The sequence below is a fragment of the Pipistrellus hanaki genome (assembly GCF_964339955.1).
Source record: "Pipistrellus hanaki genome assembly, chromosome: 4".
Taxonomy (NCBI): domain Eukaryota; kingdom Metazoa; phylum Chordata; class Mammalia; order Chiroptera; family Vespertilionidae; genus Pipistrellus; species Pipistrellus hanaki.
The window spans coordinates 95,414,008-95,434,061 of NC_140506.1; the positions used below are offsets into that span (position 1 = coordinate 95,414,008).

Genomic DNA, 20,054 nt, shown 5'->3' on the forward strand with positions numbered 1-20,054 from the left:
ACCTGCCACTGAACAGTCCTTAATGCACAGCTTAGAAAGCATGAGTCCTGGGGTCTGTTAGAATAACCAACAGTTTATTAAAAGCTTGCCATGGGGCTCTGTGCCAACCCCGTAGCTGGGAGGGGCTCCCATGACTGCCCCCAGACCTGGAGCAGCCCCTTCCAAGGTCCTTCCCTTGTTCCCCTGCCCCAGCTCTGATCTCAATAATAATAATAATAAAAAAAAGACAAGACGGCACAGGACTTCAGACGGCAACAGGGGAATGGAGAGACCCAGGCATCCTGACCCCAAGACCCCATCCTTATCCTCCTTCCTAAGAAGGCCCTTTCCTCCCGCACTCCCCACCCCAGACCCCAGACTTGCTCTGTCACTTCCCAGGTCTGCGGGGGCCTGGCGTCCCCAATCCACGGCCCCAATGCAGGGAGTTTAGTTCTCTGAATATATCTAGACCCACCCTTCCCCTCCCCCAGGGGACTAGATGAATATTTGACACACACATCTCCCTCCTTTTCCAAGGCGGTGGTGGAGAGAGACCCTGGCACCATGGTGGGGAGGCAGGGGCTCCTAGTCAGCCTTGAGGAACCTATGCCCAAGCTGACCCTGGGCCACTGGCCAGCCCAAGAAGCTCATGAGATGAGGTTTGAGGAGAGCTGGGACTAACATCCATTCCCCCACCCTTGGGTGGGCCTCAAGCTTATAAGCCCTCCAGAATCAGGCTCCACCCACCCTTGCCCCTGCCCCTCCATCTGCTTATCCACCTTGCACTTCAGGAATAGAAGTGGGAGGAGCCATTGAGGATGTGGGAAGCGACACTGGTGCTGCGGCTCAGAGGCCCAGGCACTGCGGCAGCAGGTGGGCCCACGTTGTCACTGCCACTGCCCCCCGAGGCTGCCCGCCGCAGGGGCTGGGGGCTGTTTCTGAGCAGTAGCAGGGCTCCACCACGGGGTGTCCCACTCTGTGCTGGGGGCCCCAGCCAGTTTGGGGGACCTGGGGGAGCCAGAAGAGAAGGCTGACGCCAGGCTGGAGGGGGCATGCCAGGTGGAGGAGGGCCATGGCTCCAGTGTGCCCCTGAACGGGGAACAGGGCGGGAGGGCCAGGCAGGGGCAGGGGGTGGAGCGGGATAGCCCTGGGCAGCAGCCTCGGCTGGGATGCCCCCCAGAGCCATACTGGAGAAACCCAGCCTCATGCTCTCAGCATCGAAAGCCTCGATCTCACGGGCCTGCCGCTCAAGCAAACTCCGGATTCGTTCAGAACGCCCCGTTTGCAGGGCCAGCAGCTCCTCTTCCACCTGGAACACCCACAAGAGATTAGAGAGTCCACTGAGGGTTCGGGGGAGGGGTCGGGAGACTGCCCACCCCATCCTGGAGGCCAAGCCCTCTTACCCGCTGCTCTAGCAGTGCCCGCCTCAGAGCTACTCTCTGTTCCAGCTCTCGCAACTCCCTCTCATGCTGACTCTCCGTGCGAATCTTGATCTTACTCTGATAAGCATTGAGGAGCTCCAGCTCCTGTTGAAGCTGCTGCCGAAGGGCTTGGAATTCTGCCTCTTGGGTCTCATCAAGCCGCAGCTGGAAAACAGGAAGAACCAATTTTAGGGGCCTCCTTCCCAACCCCCACAATCCTCCCCTGCCCCAGGTAGGTCTGGGCCCTAAGGTTTCAAGAAGCAGCCAGTGTCAACATCTACCAAAATGAAAGGTCGTCATACCCTGTGACACAGCAATTACACTTCCAGGAATTTATCCCCAAGGTATACTTGCACATGTGCTCGAAGGTGTTCACTGAAGCGTTGTAATAGCAATATACTGGAAACAACCTAAATGTCCACCAATAAGGGATGGGTTAAATAAATTATGGTATATTTATACCATGGAAAATTCTATGCTGTTAAAAAAATGAGATATGTGTACTGACATGGGAAGAGGTCCAAGAAATATTAGGTGGAAAAAGAAGTTAAAGAATAGTATGTAAATTATGATTCCATTCTTGTTCCAAAATTTTATGTCACTTTCCAATATGCACAGGAAATAATCTAGTACAATTAATTGTTAATATACTTCAATGAGAAGTGGGATTGGGTGAAAAAATGGCAACGAATAGTGTTACTTTTTATACCATGTGTATATTTTAAGTGACCCATTCCATGTTACTTATGTGTGATCACTTTTAGACAGCAACCTTCAAAATCCTCCAGAAGTCAGAAAATTGACCTGAGGGCTATAAGCATTTTGATTTGCTATTCACATTAAACTACCTCAGGCTCAAGGAAAAACTACAGCCGCACTTTCCTTGGTAGTTCTTGGTAGAATAGGCAGGCTGGCTATGTTAAGACCTTAGGAAAATACTCAAGCGAGAGAATAAAACCATTGCAGAGAATACTAACAGTGGGAGGTATCTGAGGTTTTCGAGGAACAAAAAGCCCCCTCAAAAATCCACGCCCCCCGCCCCCCCCCCCCCCCCCCCCCGCTTTCATTGCCCATAACCAAGTGGGAAATAGCGGCCAATCTCCACCATGCTCCCTCTCGGGACCCCAGGCCTCACCGCCTGTGAGCTGAGCATCTCTGAGATGGACTGGTCGTACTGCTCGGCTAGGATCGCCAGCTTTCGGGTCTGTTCTTCCTTGAGCCGCTTAAGAAGGCTCTTGTGCTGAGCTTTAGGCGTAGTCTCCAGCAAGTGTGCCCGCAGAGCCTTGTACTGCCGAGTCTGGATCTTACACGTCTCCTGGAACTGCTTCTTGATCTGCAGCTCCTTAGACTGTGCAGTGGATGGACCGAGGGGAAATGGGGGCAGGGGAGAGGAAGAGGGAGAGGAGGAAGAGGAAGAACAGGAGAAGAGGAACAGGAGGAGGAGGAACAATCAGGGGAGAAGGGGAAAAGAGAGAGGAAGAGACAGAAACAGAGACAGGGAGAGGGAGAGAAACAGAAAACATGTTAGACAGAGGGGGCGGGGGGAGCTGTATACAGACAGACATGGAGAGATGGGATTGTGTTGAGAGAGATCAGGAAGATTCTCAATGGGCAAGAGATGCAAAGGAAACAAGGTTCCAAGAGCATGTTCACAGAGTTGGGTGGAAAACTCACGAGAAACAGCAGGAGAGTTCATGGACAGGGAACTGAGAATCTTTAGAGTACTGAGGGCATACAGGAAGCTTTAACCATGCAGAGAGAAAACATGACCTAGAGATAGAAGCATGTGAGCAGATACAGAATGTGTATAAGAGTGAGAAAACCAAATCACACAACATACTCATGGAAGAGAGCAACACAGCTAAAGACAGAGAAAGGCCCAGGTTCAGTACCTCTGGGCGGGAAGGAGGGAAGGACAACCACCGAGCTGAGAAATGGATAAGAAGAGGTGGCTCCATCTCAGGCCACATAAGGCAAAGGGGCAAAGAAGTGGCCAGAAAGGGCCTGACAAGTTCAATGGGCCAACAGCTGCCACCCTGGCCAGATGTCCACATTCCAGACAGCCCCTTACACACTCAGCTCCCATTCCAAGCCCACAACCAATCCCATTTCCACGGCCCCCATACTCGTGCTTGGCCCCAAACTCACCATCCCCTACTATTCAGAGTTTCCAGTCCCATCCCCCAGCCCTCTAGGATAATTCCTGATGCCAGGAGGGAAATTCAGCTCCCAGAAAGGGAACAGGTTGGGAGACAGCAGGGGATGAGGACAAAAGGACCCAGAACCTAAGGAGTCTCGTAAGGAATCCACAAATGGGAACTGTGGGCATAAGATATGTCAAAGCTCAAAGAGGTCCAGACCCCCAGCTGGTGGTGGTTATGATGCAATAAAGTTATGATGGCAGAGAGGATGAGGCTGAGGAATGAAAGGGGGTGAGATAATGTAGATGGAGGTGAAGAGGTCATGGGTCTGGGGGCCAAGGGTCTGGATGGGGGCATACCAGGGAGGCTAGGCGGCAGGACAAAGCAGACAGAGGCAGCCTGGGCCAAAGGTATAGTTCCGCTTAGATATTTTATTTGTGTTTGTCTTTTTCTTTTTTTGATGGGGGGAAGGGGATAGGTTGGAAGGGAGACAGAAAAACAAAATCAAAGAGAGAAAAAAAAACACATGACTCTTTCCACCCACCACCACACCTGGCCCCAGGCCTGAGTCGATGAGGGTGAGGATGAGCACACACACAGCCGGAGAACAGCAATAACTTAGGGTGGGGAGCCTCAGGAGAACACAAAGTGTAACTCTGAGCTCTAGCGGAGGGGCTGCCTGTCTAGAGGTCCAAGGGCTGGAGGTGGAGGGAGCACACCGAGGAAGGAGGGGTGGAAGGGAGGACTGGGACTGCAAAATCTTCGCTGAGTAGTGGGAGATAAAGTGCTCAATGCTCTGGATTCGGGCTGAGGAAACACCGGAGCTGGTCACCTCCAGGGAGGCAGGGCCCGGGACTGACGGGTCCGGGACTTCCGCCCAGCTAGAGTCCCAGGCGGTGGTTGGTGAGAGGCAGGGGGCCCTCGCCTGCGCTGGCTGCGAGGCAGCAGTCGGGGAATACGGCTGGGCCGTTCAACTCGAAGGAGGCCCCAGCTGGCCAGGGTGTGGATCGCCCAGGGAGGTAAGCGGGAGGCCAAACCTTGGCCGGCCCGGGCCAAGTGCCCGTTCCAGCCCTTACACAGGGCCCAAAACCTTGCCAATAGGGCTAGTGGGCGTCGGGAAGCCCGGGAATTGCTCCGCCGAGGCCCAGGGACAGGCAGTCGACTGCGGAAGCCATCCTTGTTGGTCTTGGGGTAGAGGGCAAACAGACCCCGGTCCCCCACAGCCCCACAACCCTGCAGGGCCCTAAAGGCCAGGGGGGATAGGCGCAGCAGAGCCCGTAACCAGAGCCGAGAGATGCCCCGGCGGATCTGAGGTCCCTGCTGCCGCACCCATTTGCCCCCAGCTGCCATAGCTGCCAGTGGTAGAACCAGGCCTGGCCAGGCTAGCAGCCAGGCGGCCCCAAGGCCCAGAGGGACACCTATAAGGCCCCGGCACCAGCTCAGACCCAGGATAGCCCCCAGTGCAGTGGCCTGGGCAAGGAGTAAGAACAGACTGGGGGGCAGATGCAGAGCTGTACAAAGAAGTAGGTAGGAGGCCCCCAGGCCCACCAGCCCCACCTCAAGGGCTAGCAGCGAGGCCTGCAAGCCACCCCCACCCTGGGCGGCCAGCAGAGGGAGCAGCAGCAGAAGTAGTAGGGGCAGGAGGCCAGAGGAGGACCCCACTGCAAAAGAGAGGCCGGCCAGGAGGCCATGGGACAGGAGTCCAGGGAGCTGGCTAGCAGGGCCAGGTCTCAGATATGTTGGAGGGGGTTCAGGGGGGATGTCTGGTGAGGGACAGCCATCTCCAGGATCCCTCGGAGTCCTAAATGGAGCCCCCTCCTCCTCTTCTTCCTCTTCCTCCTCCTCAGGGACTGGGGTCAGAGCTGGGCCCTGGACCCAGCCAAGCTCAAATTCCTCATCCAGGAGGCTCCTATCCTCCTTCTCCCACAACATCCACGCCTCAGCCAACTCCTGGCCCACAATGTTCCTCTCCTGAGGTGTCAGGGATGGGACTCTTAGCTCCTCTATCTCCTCCTCAGTAAGACCCCAAACTTCCTCACCAACCAAACACCTATGTTTTTGTGGATTGGGACTAGGGGTTCCTGATTCTTCCCCCAAAATCCTCTGCTCCTCTGGTTCCAAGGTGGCCCCTTCCTTTCCCAGAATCCTTCTCTCTGGAATTGCTTGCTCCTCCTCTCCCAGAATTCTTTGGTCAAAGACTGCCTCCTGGCCAGATGAGCAGGGATGCTCTTCTCTAGGGGTGCCTGTGCTGGGTGGTCCCAGAGCCCCAGGAATGGGGAGCGGGAGGGCCGGGGGACGCTGGCCTGCACGTACTTTGAGGCTCTTGGGCTGCTGGCGAACCTGGGCTGCATGCTTCTGCCGCAACTCTTGCTCACGCCGCTTATTGTACTCCAGCTGGTTGCCCAGCTCTGTCTGGTGCTGCAGGCGGGTGAGCTCTGCCCTTGTGCGCTGGACAGCCTGGAGCTGTCTCAGCTCAAGCTCCCGTGTGGCCTCATGCTGCCGCAGCAGCAATGCACACTCCAAGTCCTTCTGTGTTTGTTTCTTGTTCAAGTCCTGAAGCAGAAGAGGGGCAGGGCCCAGAGTCCAGTTAGAAACCTTGTTGGTGTGAGAGCCCCAAAACTCTTTGGCAGAAGCTGATGGTGGGAAGATAAGGGGGATAAGGGAGCCAAACCCCTGGGAATAGAATTCTAGGGAAACTCTAGCAGGGTCTTTCTGGTGGGCATAAGAAGCAAGAGGGGTGTTCAAGGGAAGCAGAACCATCACATGAAGGTGGGCTGAGGGGAAAGACGACCATAAGTGAGGCAAATGAAAAAGGATGCCTGGGCAGGGCCAGCATGGCTCAGTGGTTGAGCATTTACCTATGAACCAGGAGGTGGAGGTTTGATTCCCGGTCAGGGCACATGCCTGTTGTGGGCTCCATTTCCAGTATGGAGTATGCAGGAGGCAGCCAATCATTGATGTTTCTGTTTTTCTCATCCCTTCCCTTCCACTCTGAAATCTATCTAGATCTATATCGATATATCTATATCTATATCTAATCTAATCTATATCTATATCTGGTGTGGTTTTTTTTTTTTTTTAAGGATGTCTGGGATCTGGGAGGGAAATGAGATGACCCACCTCTCGCAGCAGATCCTGGTCCAGGCTATGACGAGCCAGCAGCATTTTGCGCTTATATTGGCGACACTGCAACTCAAAGTATTGGCGCTGCCTCCGTAGCAGCCCTGCCTCCTCTTCCGCCTGGCACTGCTGTAGCTGCTCCTTCTGCCGCAAAAGCCACTCAGCCTTCTCCCGCTTGGGTGTGCTGGGGTTCTCCTGAAGCTCCTGGGCAGTGGGGAGAGCAGGGCAGTGAGGGACTGCCTCGCTCACCACCAGGCCCCAGCCACTGCACTGCCGGAGCCCATCCCACCTCCTTTAGCTGCTCCTTCCGAAGTTTGTAGGTTCGCTTCTGCGCCTCCAGCAGGGCAGCCAGTTCCTTCTTCTGCTGCCCAAGGATGTGCTGCTGGAACTTTCGTTCCTCAGCCTGCGCAGCTCGTGCCTCCTTCTCCCCGATGGCCTGGTGCCGCCGGGACAGCTTTTCTGCCTCAGCCCCGAAGCCAGCTCGCTGGGCCTCAAGTTCTCGCTGCAGCCGTGCACTATGCTCCTCACGTTCACCCCTCAGCCGTGACTCCAGGGCCAACAGCTGTTTCTGGTGCTGCCGTCGCATCCGCTTATAGCCACTTAGCTGCTCCCTCAGAGCTGAGTCCTGCTCATGCTCCTGGATCTGACGGCTGACCTGGGGCGGGAGAGGATGAGAAGAAAGGCTCAGCGGCCCCATTTGATTAGCACACACAGCCTTCCTGCTCTATGAAGAAAGAACATGGGCTTTACACGCATGCGTTTCTCACATTTGGTATCTTCCTCACACATAACCTCTCTGAGCCTGCCACCTCAACTGGATAATGAAAATATAATTAACTTCACAGGTTGATGAGAAAATAAGAGGTGTAAAAGTAGGACAATTCAGATTAGTTCAAAAGAGTAATCATACAGCCCAGGCAAGTTTGGCTCAGGAGACAGAGCGTTGGCCTGTGAACTGAAGGGTCCTGGGTTCGATTCTGATCAAGGACGCATTTCTAGGTTGCGGGCTCGATCCTGGCCTTGCTCAGGGTGAGTGCAGGAGGCAACCAATTGATGTGTCTCTCTCACATCAATGTTTTTCTCTGTCTCTTCTCCTCGCTTCCACTCTCTCTAAAAATAAATGGAAAAATATCCTCGGATGAGGATTAATACAACAAAGAGAGAGTCATCATAGAGACCTGGGTCCATGTCCCAGCTCTGCCACTTACTAACCATGTGACCTCATGCAAGGTAAGGTTGCTAAACCTTGGTTTCCTCGTCTATTAAATGAGGCCATAATACCTCCTCATTGAGGGCTGTGGAGATTAACTTCGATACATACTAGTATGTACTAGTGTCTAGAACACTGTGAATCACTAAGTGTTGGCTTTGTTCTCCTTCAGCAAACACTGAGAACTGGATCTGGGCCATGAGATGTTGGAATAAGAAGAAAACTGGGACTGGATGTCCTCAACTGGATTTGAGCTCAGGCCCACTGTCCAGGTGGCCATAGCCTGGAAGTCACAGATTTCTCTGCACAGTATCACAAAGAACCAAGCATCACAGGATTTGAAGAGTTGACCTAACAGAACCAACCACATGCAGAGACCCCTAAACCAAGTAAGGGGGTTGTTGGCGCTTGCAGCTAAGCAGGAATGTAATCTAAACGTCTACCCACTTTTCCCTGTTAACTGAGAAAACAACTGCTATAAGTTAATGTTAGGAAAGGACCAGCGTCCTGCTTACAGAATTTGACAACCATCAACAATGCTAGGATAAGTGCCTTAGGCAAGCAGGCTCTGAGTCATGGCTGCCTCACCTCTCCAATGGGATCATACTGCTCCCTCCCCGAGGAACTGGATTAAATATAGGCATGTATGTGACGTGAGAACCAATCACTGGAATGAGGCAGATACCTGAACACCACCCCAGCCCCTCACAAACACAGAATCCAGCACATCTGTCATAATGCTGTTCAGGAGCACCCAATTGGCCAGGGGCCTGGGAAGGCATCCGAGGAGACACAATTTAAGTCCAGCCACAAAAATGGAGTAAGAGTTTGCCAAGCTAGGAATGCCCAATGTGGCCAATCCCCTGGAGGTTGAAGTGAAGAAAAGGCAAGAGACAGCTACCAAAAGTGAGGGTAGAATTTGAACTTGACCACGTGCCACAAGGAGGAAATAATTTCCGGACATAGACGACTGGGACCTGTGGCCCACGGGAGAATGATCCCCTTACCAGGGAAGCAGTACGGATGGTGGCAAAGTGGTCCCGGTTGCGGCAGTAGGCCCGGCGGCGGGCAGAAGAAGTGGTAGAAGTGGGAGCTGGGGCTGCAGGCTGCTGGAGAGGGCCCTGGGTCAGCTCTGGCTGGTAGGGGTCATCATATAGGTTGTCAGAGCCCTGGAGGGAAGGTGGAAAGGATATACAGGCTCAGAGGCCACTGGGCCCAAAGGCAGTTCCTTGGAGACCCAGTCAGATTTAGAGGAGGCGGTCATGCTTGGGAGGGAGAGAAGGGAACCCAGACGATGTCTGAGCAGAAGAGCTGGGGCTGGGCCTTTCCACTGTCGGGCCTCCTCAGGGTGAGCCGCATACCGGCAGCCGGTGGATGATGGAACTGTGGGAGGTGACTGTGTGTTCCCCTTCCTGCATCATGGCCATCTCCCGGGCTTCAGGGCCTTCCTCCTCTTCTTCCTCCTCTTCCTCTTCCTCTTCCTCCTCCTCATTGTCTGAAGCATCTGCTAGGCTGTTGACTGAGCTGCTCTGACTAGAGGCGCTGATGGACATGCTGGGCACTGAGTGGCTACTCTCTAGACTGGTCAGCGTCCCAGCTCGGTGCATGTAGGGCTCCGCCTCCTGCAGACAGGGCGTAGGCTGTTGGGCAGGGAAGGGGAAGAACAAGGGGTGTGTACATGGAGGTAGCACAAGGAAGACAGTGGGTGTGAGGAGGGATGGGCAAGGGGCCCAAGCAACTGCTAGGAGGCAAGTACAACATGGTGGTAAAGGGCGGCAGGGCAAGCTGGGTCACCTCCTCCTCCTCTGGGGCTTCAGCACCAGGGCCATTGGGTGCCTCTTGGAATAGAATCTTCTTCATCTTGCGGTACTGCAGGTTGTCCAGCTCCCGCACAGCATCCTTGGTCCTCTGAATCAGGTCCATAATGACTGTGGGTGGCCGCTCCCGGAGCACAAAGCGGTGCTGGGGAAAGAGAACACCGAGACTCGTGGCCAAGCACCCTATGATCCTCAATATCCTATGGGTGCTGGCATTCCCTCTAGCCTGAGGCAATCCCCTGGGACCCATGTCCTCATGGGTGGATACTGGCCTTGTCCCAACACTTTCTCCCACATTAATTTTCACCACCCAATCTCCCCAGTCTTATTCCTTCACCAATGGCCAACAGGCAAGACCAGTCATATCTGGATTTCAGTCCAGGTCCTCTATCAAAGTGCTGCATGTCCATGGACATGTCATGAGGCCTCTCTGGTATCCCACATTAGGCCTCATAAGGTATCCCACAATTACAAAACAACTGTCAAACCAGACAATCTATGTCAGTTCCCAACTAGGACTCTGTAGGCCCCCATGGGTCTGTGAAGGGAATAGGGGCCCCTCTACTTTTGCTAAGTCAAAAAACACCTAAGGGAAATCATACATTTACCCATGACAAGACTACACAGGCTTTTGGCTTGATTTACATCAGATCAGTGTGGTAACCCTGGTTATCGCATGCTGACCAGAAGTCCTAGCTCGCAATTATATACATCATTGATTAATAAAAGATGGGAAAACAAATTATTACTTAATAAAGGCAGTCTGGTAGACAAAATTTAACAGGGAGGGGGTGGGAATTCATAAATTAAGTTTTTGGTGGGAATCACTAATTTCATTGAGGGATTTCTTGTAGCTCAAACAAGCTACAGTTCTAGAAAAATCCTAGGCCACTGAGTCCTCACCTTCAGAAGAACCTCTGAGGTTGGTCTGTCTTGAGGGATTTTCTGAAGACAGGAATCGACAAAATTCCGGAAGTACTCAGACCTAGTAGTCACAGGAGGGGGAGGGAGGAGTGGGAAAGGGATGAGTCAGGCAGCCTTACCCTATGGCCTAAACCCTGGGCCCAGGGATCCAAGCCCTTACCAGTGTCCTGACTGGAGCACAGGGGACTCATTCTGTGCAATGTGGTATAAGGCACTCATCGCATTCATGTTAAACAGTGGTGGTTTCCGTTCCGCTACAAAGAAAGGTCAAGTGGGAGAAGTGAGAGATGGCAGTGGGCAGAGGAGACTGGAACAGAAATCCTGAAATTTGGGTTCACATTCCAGCTCCTGACTTCTTGGCTGCGAGACTCTGAGCAATTCCCATAACCTCAATGCACTCCCTCTTGAAAATGCAACACTGTCATTTCACCTGCACAAGGTGAAGTACAGATAACACAAATAGCATATGCAAAAGCACCGAAGAAGGCAGAAGAAAGTTATCAGCCTAATTAATATTTATTAGGTGCCAAATGAGAGCAAAAACTCCCTAAGTGTTATGGGGAAGGTAAAGGAAAACAAGAAATAGGCCCTGTCCTCAACGAACTTCAATCTGACAGAAAGATTAAATAGGGTGGACAAATAATATCAAGTTCAAACTGTTAACTGGCACAAGAGGGAGATAGGTAAATGGCTGGGAAGCTGGGTGTGTGGTGGGCCTTCCCGCTGGTGTATTTGCAGGGGATTCAGGGAAGGTCTTTTGGAAAAAGGGATATTGGAGCTAGACCTTGGATGAGAAATTGCAAGCGAGGAGCTCCAAGTAGCTCAGTCAAATGTCTTTGTTGTTTATGCTTTTGGCCCACATAAGGATTTTTAAATTAAATTCCATATAACAAATAATAACCTAAATCTCTAGTTCATCTTAAAAACTTAGATCTGGTGAATTAGAGCCTATATTCTTGCATGACAATGGGCTGGAGATAAGCAAGAGCAATCTCCAGTTTGCCAAACTTCCAGTTTGCTTTTCTGATCCTGACTATCAGTTGCCGCAAGATTGATGTGGGGGTTTTTTTGTGATTTTTTTTTTAATCGTAGAGAAGTATTTCTCTGTACCTATGTCTCTACCAAAACTAGGAATAAAATGGACAGTTCTAGATTTTTCTTATTCTTGGCCAGCTTCAAGTATTTGCATAACCTGTCTGGTTGCGGTCTCAAATGGTAAATGTAGACTTGCAGAGACGGACATGTACACATTTCTGCTCTTGGGCAGGGGACACAAAAGAAATCAAGGCAGAAAGTGGAAAAGTTCATGGCACACAGGGTGGAGCTCCGAAGAGAAAGCCAGGCTTTAGGAAGCAGTCTTGAGCTTGGTGTGAGAAAAGATGGGTATGACTTCGGTCTTGAAAGCAACAGAGAGCCACTGCTGGCTCTGAGGAAGAAAGTGAAACAACAGAGCTTAAGCAACTCTGTGACGTAAGAGAGACTGTAGTAGGAGAGATCACTGCAAGAAGTAGCTTATAAGTGTTACCAACAGCATCTTTCTTTCTTTTTTGTTTGTTAATCCTCACGGAAGGATATTTTCCCACTGATGTTTAGAGTGGAAGGGAGGGGAGAAACAGAAGAAAAACATCAATGTGAGAGAGACATACTGATTGGTTGCCTCCCACATGGGTCCCTACCAGAGCCGGGGATTGAGCCTGCAACCCAGGTACGTGCCCTTGTCTGGAATCAAAGCCACGACCCTTCAGTCTACGAGCCGATGCTCTACCCACTGAGCCAAACCTGCTAGGGCAATAGCATCTCTTTCTTGGGACAACTAGTCTATGTTTGGCACCCTGTTGGAGGTCTTACAAACATTATCTCATTAAACAGTTGTTTCAATAGTGCAGGCTGACCAAGATGAGAACCTTGACATGGCTTCAAGGCCTTATGAACTCACTTGAGCCTAACTCTGTCGTATCACTTACTGCTCTTTACTGCATTATTCCAAACTAGGGGGTCCCTCAGCTTGGCCTGTACCTTCCTGCAGTCCAGGAGCCTTTGGGGAATGTCCACCTGCCGGTTTAGGCCCACTCCCTGCAGGACCGGGTCTAAGCTGGCAGTCAGACATCTCCCACTCCCTGCAGCCCGGGAGCCCCCACCTGCTGTTAGTCAGACATCCTTAGCTCTGCCACGGAGGCAGGAGAGGCTCCTGCCACCACCACTGTGCTAGCCAGTCACGAGCCAGCTTCTGGCTGAGCAGTGTTCCCCCTGTGGAAGTGCACTGACGACCAGAGGGCAGCTCCTGTATTAAGCATCTGCCTCCTGTTGGTCAGTGTGCGTCATAGCGACCGGTCATTCGGCTGCTAGGGTCAATTTGCACATTACCCTTTTATTATATAGGATAACTGAAACTAGTTTCAGCTCCACATGCCTGCTCTTACCTGTCTGGAATGCTCTTCCCTACAGTCTTCAAACAGCTAACTATTATTTGCCTGTGACGCCATTTATATAGTTCTGCTACGGGGAGACCTTCCTCAGCCTCTGAACTAGGTCATATCTCTTGTCTTAAGAGTTGTACTATTCTTTTAACTCCCCATTCAGCTCTTATTACATTGAAAGAAAATATGCCTGTTTCCCCAACTTGAATATAAATTCCATGAAGGCAGGAGACTTATTCACTGCTATACCCCCAGAACCTACTAGCATATACATGGTACACAGTCCATGCTAAAAGAAAAATGTTAGAACTAGAGTATTAGATAGGAAGAGGTGAATGCTATGAAATCTTTAGGTATAAAAACTGGCAGAATTTGCCCGAGCCATTTTTGCTCAATGGATAGAGTATCAGCTCTTGGACTGAAGGGTCCCAGATTTGATTCTGGTCAAGGGCATGTATAGCAGTTGCAGGTTCCCTAGCCCAGGCTGAGGTGCGTGCAGGAGGCAACCAATTGATGTGTCTATCTCAAATCGACATTTTTCTGTCTCTCCCTCTCCCTTCCATGCTCTAAAAATTAATGGAGCACTAGCCGGTTTGGCTCAGTGGATAGAGCATTGGCCTGCGGACTGAAAGGTCATGGGTTCAATTCCAGTCAAGGGCACATGCCCAGGTTGTAGGTTTGATCCCCAGTGGGGGGCGTGCAGGAGGCAGCCAATCAATGATTCCCTCATCATTGATGTTTCTAATTTCTCTTTCCCTCTCCCTTCCTCTCTGATTAAAAAAATAATAAAAATTAAAAACAAAAGTAAAAATCAATGGAAAAATATCCTTGGGTGAGGATTTACAAAAATAAACAAATAAAAAATTGGCAGAGCCGGGACCGGTTTGGCTCAATGGATAGAGCATCGGCTTGGGGACTGAAGGGTCCCGGGTTCGATTCCGGTCAAGGGCATGTACCTTGGTTGCGGGCACATCCCCAGTAGGGAGTGTGCAAGAGGCAGCTGATCGATGACTCTCTCTCATCGATGTTTCTAACTCTCTATCTCTCTCCCTTCCTCTCTGTACAAAATCAATAAAATATATTTTAAAAAAAAAAATTGGCAGAATTTGACAGCTGCCTATATTGGAGATCAAGAGTAGAGTCAAAATGAACAGAAGCCTGGAAAACTCAAAGGATGGTATGGTATGGGGATAATAAGAGAAAGAGAAGGGAATGAAGGAAAAGAGGATGGAGGGAGCAGAGCGGAGGCTGTCCTTACCCAGTTCGATGCACGTTATCCCCAGTGACCAGACATCCACCTTGCCGTCATACTGCCCTTCATCCATTGCCAGGATCACCTCCGGAGCCATCCTGGGGGTTCAGATCAAAGAGGCTAATTACCTGCCCAGACCCTGCCAACTCCTGCTCCCAACTTTCTGGCAGCTCTCACCAATCACCACCACTCCCACTCACCAGTACGGGGTGCCCACAAAGGAGTTGGCAGGTGCCATGATGGATGCAGAGCCGAAGTCCCCCAGCTTCACCAAGCCCGGCTCTGAGAGCAGGATGTTTCCAGCCTTCACATCCCTGCCAAAGAAGCAAAGCGCAGGAACAAGACATGCATCTTAGGAAGGCTGAGTGGGGGCTGCGGCACCAAGTTCCAAGAAGGCTGTGGCCCCACTAAACGCAGAGCGGTGCAGCGAGCACTCCCCCACCCTCCCACTACCCGTGCTGCTCGTACCTATGGATCATGTTGTGGGAATGCAGATAAGCCAGACCCTGAAGGGCCCCGTGGGTCACAGCTGCAATCTCCACCTCCTGGAGGGGCTTCTTATGCACTAGGGAGTGAGCGGAAAACATCAAGCTGAGGGAGCCCCCGGGTGGGCCTGGAACAAGCTTCCCTTAGCCCTCCCCCTACGGCTTTTCTGCTCTTCTCCCTTCTCCCACTTGTTGGGCAGAGTTACTCACCTTCTAGAAGGTCAGAGGCTGAGCCCAGGCAATACTCCATCACCAGCTAAGGAAGAGTCAAGGGTCAGAGATCAGCAGAACTGGCCACCCCTGGCCCATCTCTCTTGGGCAGAGATCCAAAATAGAGAGCGTCCTGGCTCTATCCTCCACTCAGGCAATGCCCCGAGGGTAATGACAGGGAGGAAGGACAACTGAGAAAATGAGGGGGTGTGGGAGAGTCCCTAGAGTCAGAGCCTCTCCCACCTCCATCCCTTCAAAGCTCCGATCTCCAGGTCTTCCAACCAATGTGCCCTTGTTCCAATTGTTAAGAGTCATTGTCACCCTTCAAACCAGCCTCTCCTTCTGGGCGGACTCTGCTGCTCATGGCTTTGTCTGAGAAATAAGAAGGCTGGGAGAGACTCACTCCTGCCCAAGATCCCACACCAGCACTCCGAATAGAACCCACCTAAGAGACTAGACCAAGGTAAGGATGGGCCTGAGAGGGGCAGAGGTCAGGCCAGAGACAGGGGCCAGCTCACCCAAGCTGTGTGTTCCCTCAGGTAACAGCCCCGGTACTGAATGGTATTGGGATGCCGCAGCTTCTGTAGGAACCGAACCTCCTTGATGATGTCCTGCCACTTCTGGGAGGCGTCAGGGGGAGGAGAGACTTACTCAGTCTGCATCTTGATATGGGTCTCCTACCTCCGACCCGTTCTTGTTAAGTCTGACCCACCTCATTAGACTGCTTCCCACTGTAGGACATCTTCTTGATGGCCACCACCTCATTATTCCGGACATCCCGGGCCTAGACGACCAGACCAGAAGGTGGAAGTCCATGGGGGGGTAGGGGGAGTGGAGGGGGTAAGAATGCAGTCCCCATCCCTGCCCTACCCCTCCCAAGCCCCAACTCACAAAGTACACAGCTCCAAAGCTGCCATGGCCAATTTCCCGAAGGTCAGAGAAGAGCTTTTCAGGGTCATCCTTGAAAAAGAGCTCAGCCACATCAGGGTCCTTCAGGCTCCCAGCCCGGCTCCCAGCTGGCATGGTGGCCCCTGAGGGCCCTGAGCGTGGGGCCTGACCTGGAGAATGGAAATGGGACCAAGGGCGGGGCTCTCAGAGAAGGAAGGGAACGCTAAGTTTCTGCCTTCTCCTTCCCTAGTTCCCTGTGGAGGGGGAGGCACTGGTGAGGAAGGGTTGGGGAGATTAGGAACAACATCAAAGCTCGAAAAAAGGGGGGGGGGGGGGAAGAAAAAGAATTTGCCCTGGGAATCAAAGCATGGACCACAGGGCCAGAGTCCCTAAAACAGCTAGGAAGACTGGAGCTAAGCATTCTTACCATGCTCCTCAGACCTTAACAAGTTCCGTTTCCCTATAACCCCTACTTCCTCCTTCAAGAATAGACCCCAAATCCCCAAGTGTCGTGTCCCACAAGTCCCACAATCCAAATTTCCAGGCACCTTCCCGTTCCTCTGAGAGGCCCCCTCCTCCCTCACCCCTCACACCCTGAGAGAGAGCAGGAAATGGCCAGGCCGGAGGCAGTGGAAATCCGGCCATTGTTAGACGTGGGTACTGGCCCAGAGGGGCCAGAAGACTCATTCTCAAAAAGGGCCAGGGACACTGGCCGGGAGATCTGAGGCAGGAGGACAGGGAGAGGAATGGTACTGGGGCCTCTCTGTGACCTGGGCTGTCTTTTTGGTCCAGCCCAATTGCACAGGCATCACACACAGGTACAGGGCATTTACGGTGGACAATAACATTTATTGAGCATATGTAGCCTTACATGCATTTCCTCTCATCCAATCCTCACCACACACAACCTTACGAGGTTATTACTAGTACCCTTGTTTTGCAGATGAGGAAACAGGCTCAGGAAGGTTAAATGACTCCCCCAAAGCAGCACTGTGAAATAAGCAGCGCAGGATCATGATCCCATTTCACAGAGGAGGTCACTGAGGCGCAGGAAGGAAAGAGGACTTCTCCAAGGTCAGAGAGCAGGACCTCCTCCTCTCCAGTCAGGCCAGTCAGGCATGTGCGCTCATAACTCTCAGCAACTCACTACCAGCTCAGCTCCCTCCTACAGGAAGCTCTCCCTGATCACTGGGTGCTCGGGGAGAACTGCTGGAGCACCCAGCCAAACATCCAGAGCAACTCCAGCATCAAAGCCAAGACCCCCACACCCACAAGGGGAATCCAGGCCAAACTCCTGACTAAGCACTCGTTGGAATTCGGGCACAAAGGAGCCTTCAGAGGAGCTGGACTCCAGGGCAGAGTTCTAGCTCCGCGGAGAGCCTACCATCCAGCATGTAATTACACTGTCATGCAGTGTTTCCTATTGTGTTGTTAATTTTGTCTCCTCAGCTCACTGGAAGCCGGTGGGCAAGGAGCAAGCCCAGCTCACTCTAGTGGGTCCCCAGGGTGCAGAGGGTTCAGAATAGCCTGGGAGATGACGGGCTGCCCTCAGCAGCTCCCAGGCTGCTCAAAGCACCCCTCACCCCAACCACATAACCACACACAAAGGCAGGAGCTCAGAACTTGCCAAAGGAATCTTCTTGACCTCTTTAACAGCTCTCAACCAAGAATGCCAACACAGAACCCTAGGCCACATGACATGGGGCCTCTTCCTCAAACAACATCGAACATTTGAACAACGACCAAGATCTGTGCTAAATCATAACCACCTACATCAGCCCCCTTCTGCAGGTGAGGAAATCCAAGCATGTCCACCCCTATACTACCAGTAGTAATTTCATCCTCAATCTACAACAGGGCTTTGGTAAGGGCCTTATACCTGGTCTTCTCAGTAAGATGAATTTCAGCATAGGGCTGTTGTGAAATTTTTAATGAGATCCCATACTTAGGAACACTCTTGCAGACATTTGGCATATGGATTTTTCCTTTCACGCCTCCAGGGTCACCACAAGGTTTGAATACTTTGGGGACATCCTACCCCAGCAGCCTGGCTCTAACTATTGAGACACCACAGTAGCTATCATTGTCAGAAGGCGGGGATCACAGTAAAGCTGAAGGTCAGAGTGGAGAGAAAACCCATGAGGCGGAAGGTAGGAGCCAGGGCCTCCCCTCTGGAAAAGCTTCCGAGGACAGCCCTCCTAAAACAGGAAACTCTCTTCCTCCCATCCTTAAATCTTACCACAACTCAAATCCTCATTCTGCCACTGAGTGACCTTGGGCAACCTCTCTGGGCCTCAATAGTCTCAACTGTAAAATGGGGAGATAGCAGTAAAAGGACAAAGGAGGCCCCAGCCAGTGTGGAAACGAAAGGTTGCCAGTTTAACTCCTGGACAGGCACATGCCCTGGCTGTGGCTCAATACCCAGTGGGGGGGCATACAGGAGGCAGCCTATAGGTGCTTCCCTCTCGTGTGCTTTGCTCTCACATCGGTGTTTTTCTCTCTCCCTATCCCTTTCTCTCTCTCTCAAAATCAATAAAAACACATATATTTTTTAAAAGGGTGAAGGGGGTCACATGAGATAATGGGTGTAAAACACTTGGTTAATGATAGATCGCTGACAAATGTATGAGATTTACACGATACGGCTTGGGGAAATATTACCAGGCACCGCCAAACCCAAATGCACACACACACACACTTCCTTGAAAGGACAAGAGACCCAACCAGGCCATGCCTAAAAAACGGAAAAGCAGACCTACCATGGGGATCAGAGACATGGGGATCAACACTCCCGACCAACCAGCTAAAAGGGTTATAACAGTGGAGAGGAGGTATTTGTGGGGGGCAAAGGTAGCGGGGAAGATCAGAAGGGTGCAAACCCATCTGATCAGCTCCCACACCCAGGGCGTGAAGCCTGGTGACATCAGAGACCCTGTCACCTGAGGCCCCCCATCAGACACACGTAATGAAGGGACGAGAAAGGGGAAGAGGGTGGCAGCAGAAGGCTGGGCTAGCCGGAGGCTGACCACTGGCCCCGCTGGGCTTCCCCATCCTGAGGCGAGGGCCTGCCCAGGCCCAGCTGCGAGAAAGGAGCACCCTTTCTTCTCAATCCTGGACACAGGGACCCGCGTCCCTGCACCCGTGTCTCACCTGGTAGGGGTCACTATGGTGCCCCAGCGCTTCCGACTCCTCCTGGGGTCCTCCAGCGGCTCCGCCAAGCTGGGAGAGGGGCAAGGAGACCGCTCCCCTCGCCACCTCCTCCTCGGCTGCCTCCCTCCCCGAGGGGCGGGCCCGGGAAGCCTCCCCGGGAGGGGAAGGGGTGACAGCCCGGCCTGACCTCGCGGTCCAGTCCTCCTCCTCGAGGGCGACAGCTGCGGAGTCCCGGGTTTCTGCCCGCGGGGTCTGAACCCCAGGTACGGGAACGGGGGCAGCTAACCTGATATCTGATCGCGTGGGGAATAAACCCCGGATACTGGTGCCCGCAGGGCCCCGCACCCCAGATATAGGAAGCCCTGCAAAATAAGACCCCAGCTTTAGAGAGGTGGGGACCCAAGCCGCGGGTACCTGCAATCTGCGGGGCTAATACCCGGGTATCTGGGAAACGAGGGGTCAAGCCCGGAAATCCAGGGCTGAAGCACCAGAGCCCCAGGTCTCCGGCCGCCGACAGGGCGCCCACCCCTAGGACGTCCGGCCAAATGGCCCCTCGCACGTCAGGGTCGGAGGGTGACAGCCCCTCTCCCGCCCCGGCCTCCTCCCCTTCTCCCCCTCTCTCCTGCGGGGAGCCGAAAGGTGGTAGCTAGGGGCAGTCCCGGCGCCCTCTCTCCCTCTCCTCTTCGGTCTCAGCTTCTCGCCGCACCACAACCCAGGTCTCGTCCCGGTCTCCCTCTCCCTCTTCCTCCCAATTCCAAGATGGAGACCGGGCGGGAGCGCGCAGGCGCCGCGGGGCCGCCCGGCCGAGGAGGGCGGGGCCGCTTCCTCCGGGGCCCGCCCCTCTCCTGACCGCCGTGGCCTGGAGACCCGCGGCTCCGGGCCGGAGTGCGCACGCGCCCCGCCACGCGGACCGGGCGGGCGGCGGGAGGAGGGTCGGACGGGGAGAGGGTGGAGTCCGGCGCCTCCCGACGACTGGCGGCGGAGGGCGCTGCGGCGCATGCGTCCGCCCGCCTCAGCGGGGAGCTTGTTGCTAGGGGAAG

At 53.2% G+C, this 20,054-nt stretch overlaps 1 protein-coding gene across 4 annotated transcripts; it reads right to left on the reverse strand.

Annotated features, from left to right (window-relative positions):
* Positions 1 to 53: 53 nt before the first annotated feature.
* Positions 54 to 19,850, reverse strand: TAOK2 (TAO kinase 2). Of its 4 annotated transcripts, none has more exons than XM_084881846.1 (19): positions 19,015 to 19,850; positions 15,868 to 16,034; positions 15,689 to 15,760; positions 15,495 to 15,596; positions 14,977 to 15,022; positions 14,750 to 14,846; positions 14,482 to 14,595; positions 14,288 to 14,379; positions 10,773 to 10,866; positions 10,592 to 10,673; positions 9,666 to 9,833; positions 9,233 to 9,493; positions 8,879 to 9,040; positions 6,951 to 7,316; positions 6,662 to 6,865; positions 5,855 to 6,094; positions 2,536 to 2,748; positions 1,383 to 1,565; positions 54 to 1,288 (listed from the first exon to the last, which is right to left on the reverse strand). In XM_084881846.1, exons 2-19 carry the CDS (start codon positions 15,997 to 15,999, stop codon positions 767 to 769), a joined length of 3,150 nt encoding a protein of 1,049 aa, XP_084737972.1. In that variant the 5' UTR covers positions 16,000 to 16,034; positions 19,015 to 19,850; the 3' UTR covers positions 54 to 766. The 4 variants fall into 4 exon arrangements, with proteins under 4 accessions (XP_084737972.1, XP_084737971.1, XP_084737970.1 ...); XM_084881845.1 differs by having other exon boundaries at positions 9,233 to 9,511; positions 19,015 to 19,768; XM_084881844.1 differs by lacking the exons at positions 54 to 1,288; positions 1,383 to 1,565; positions 2,536 to 2,748 and having other exon boundaries at positions 3,953 to 6,094; positions 19,015 to 19,153.
* Positions 19,851 to 20,054: the final 204 nt, after the last annotated feature.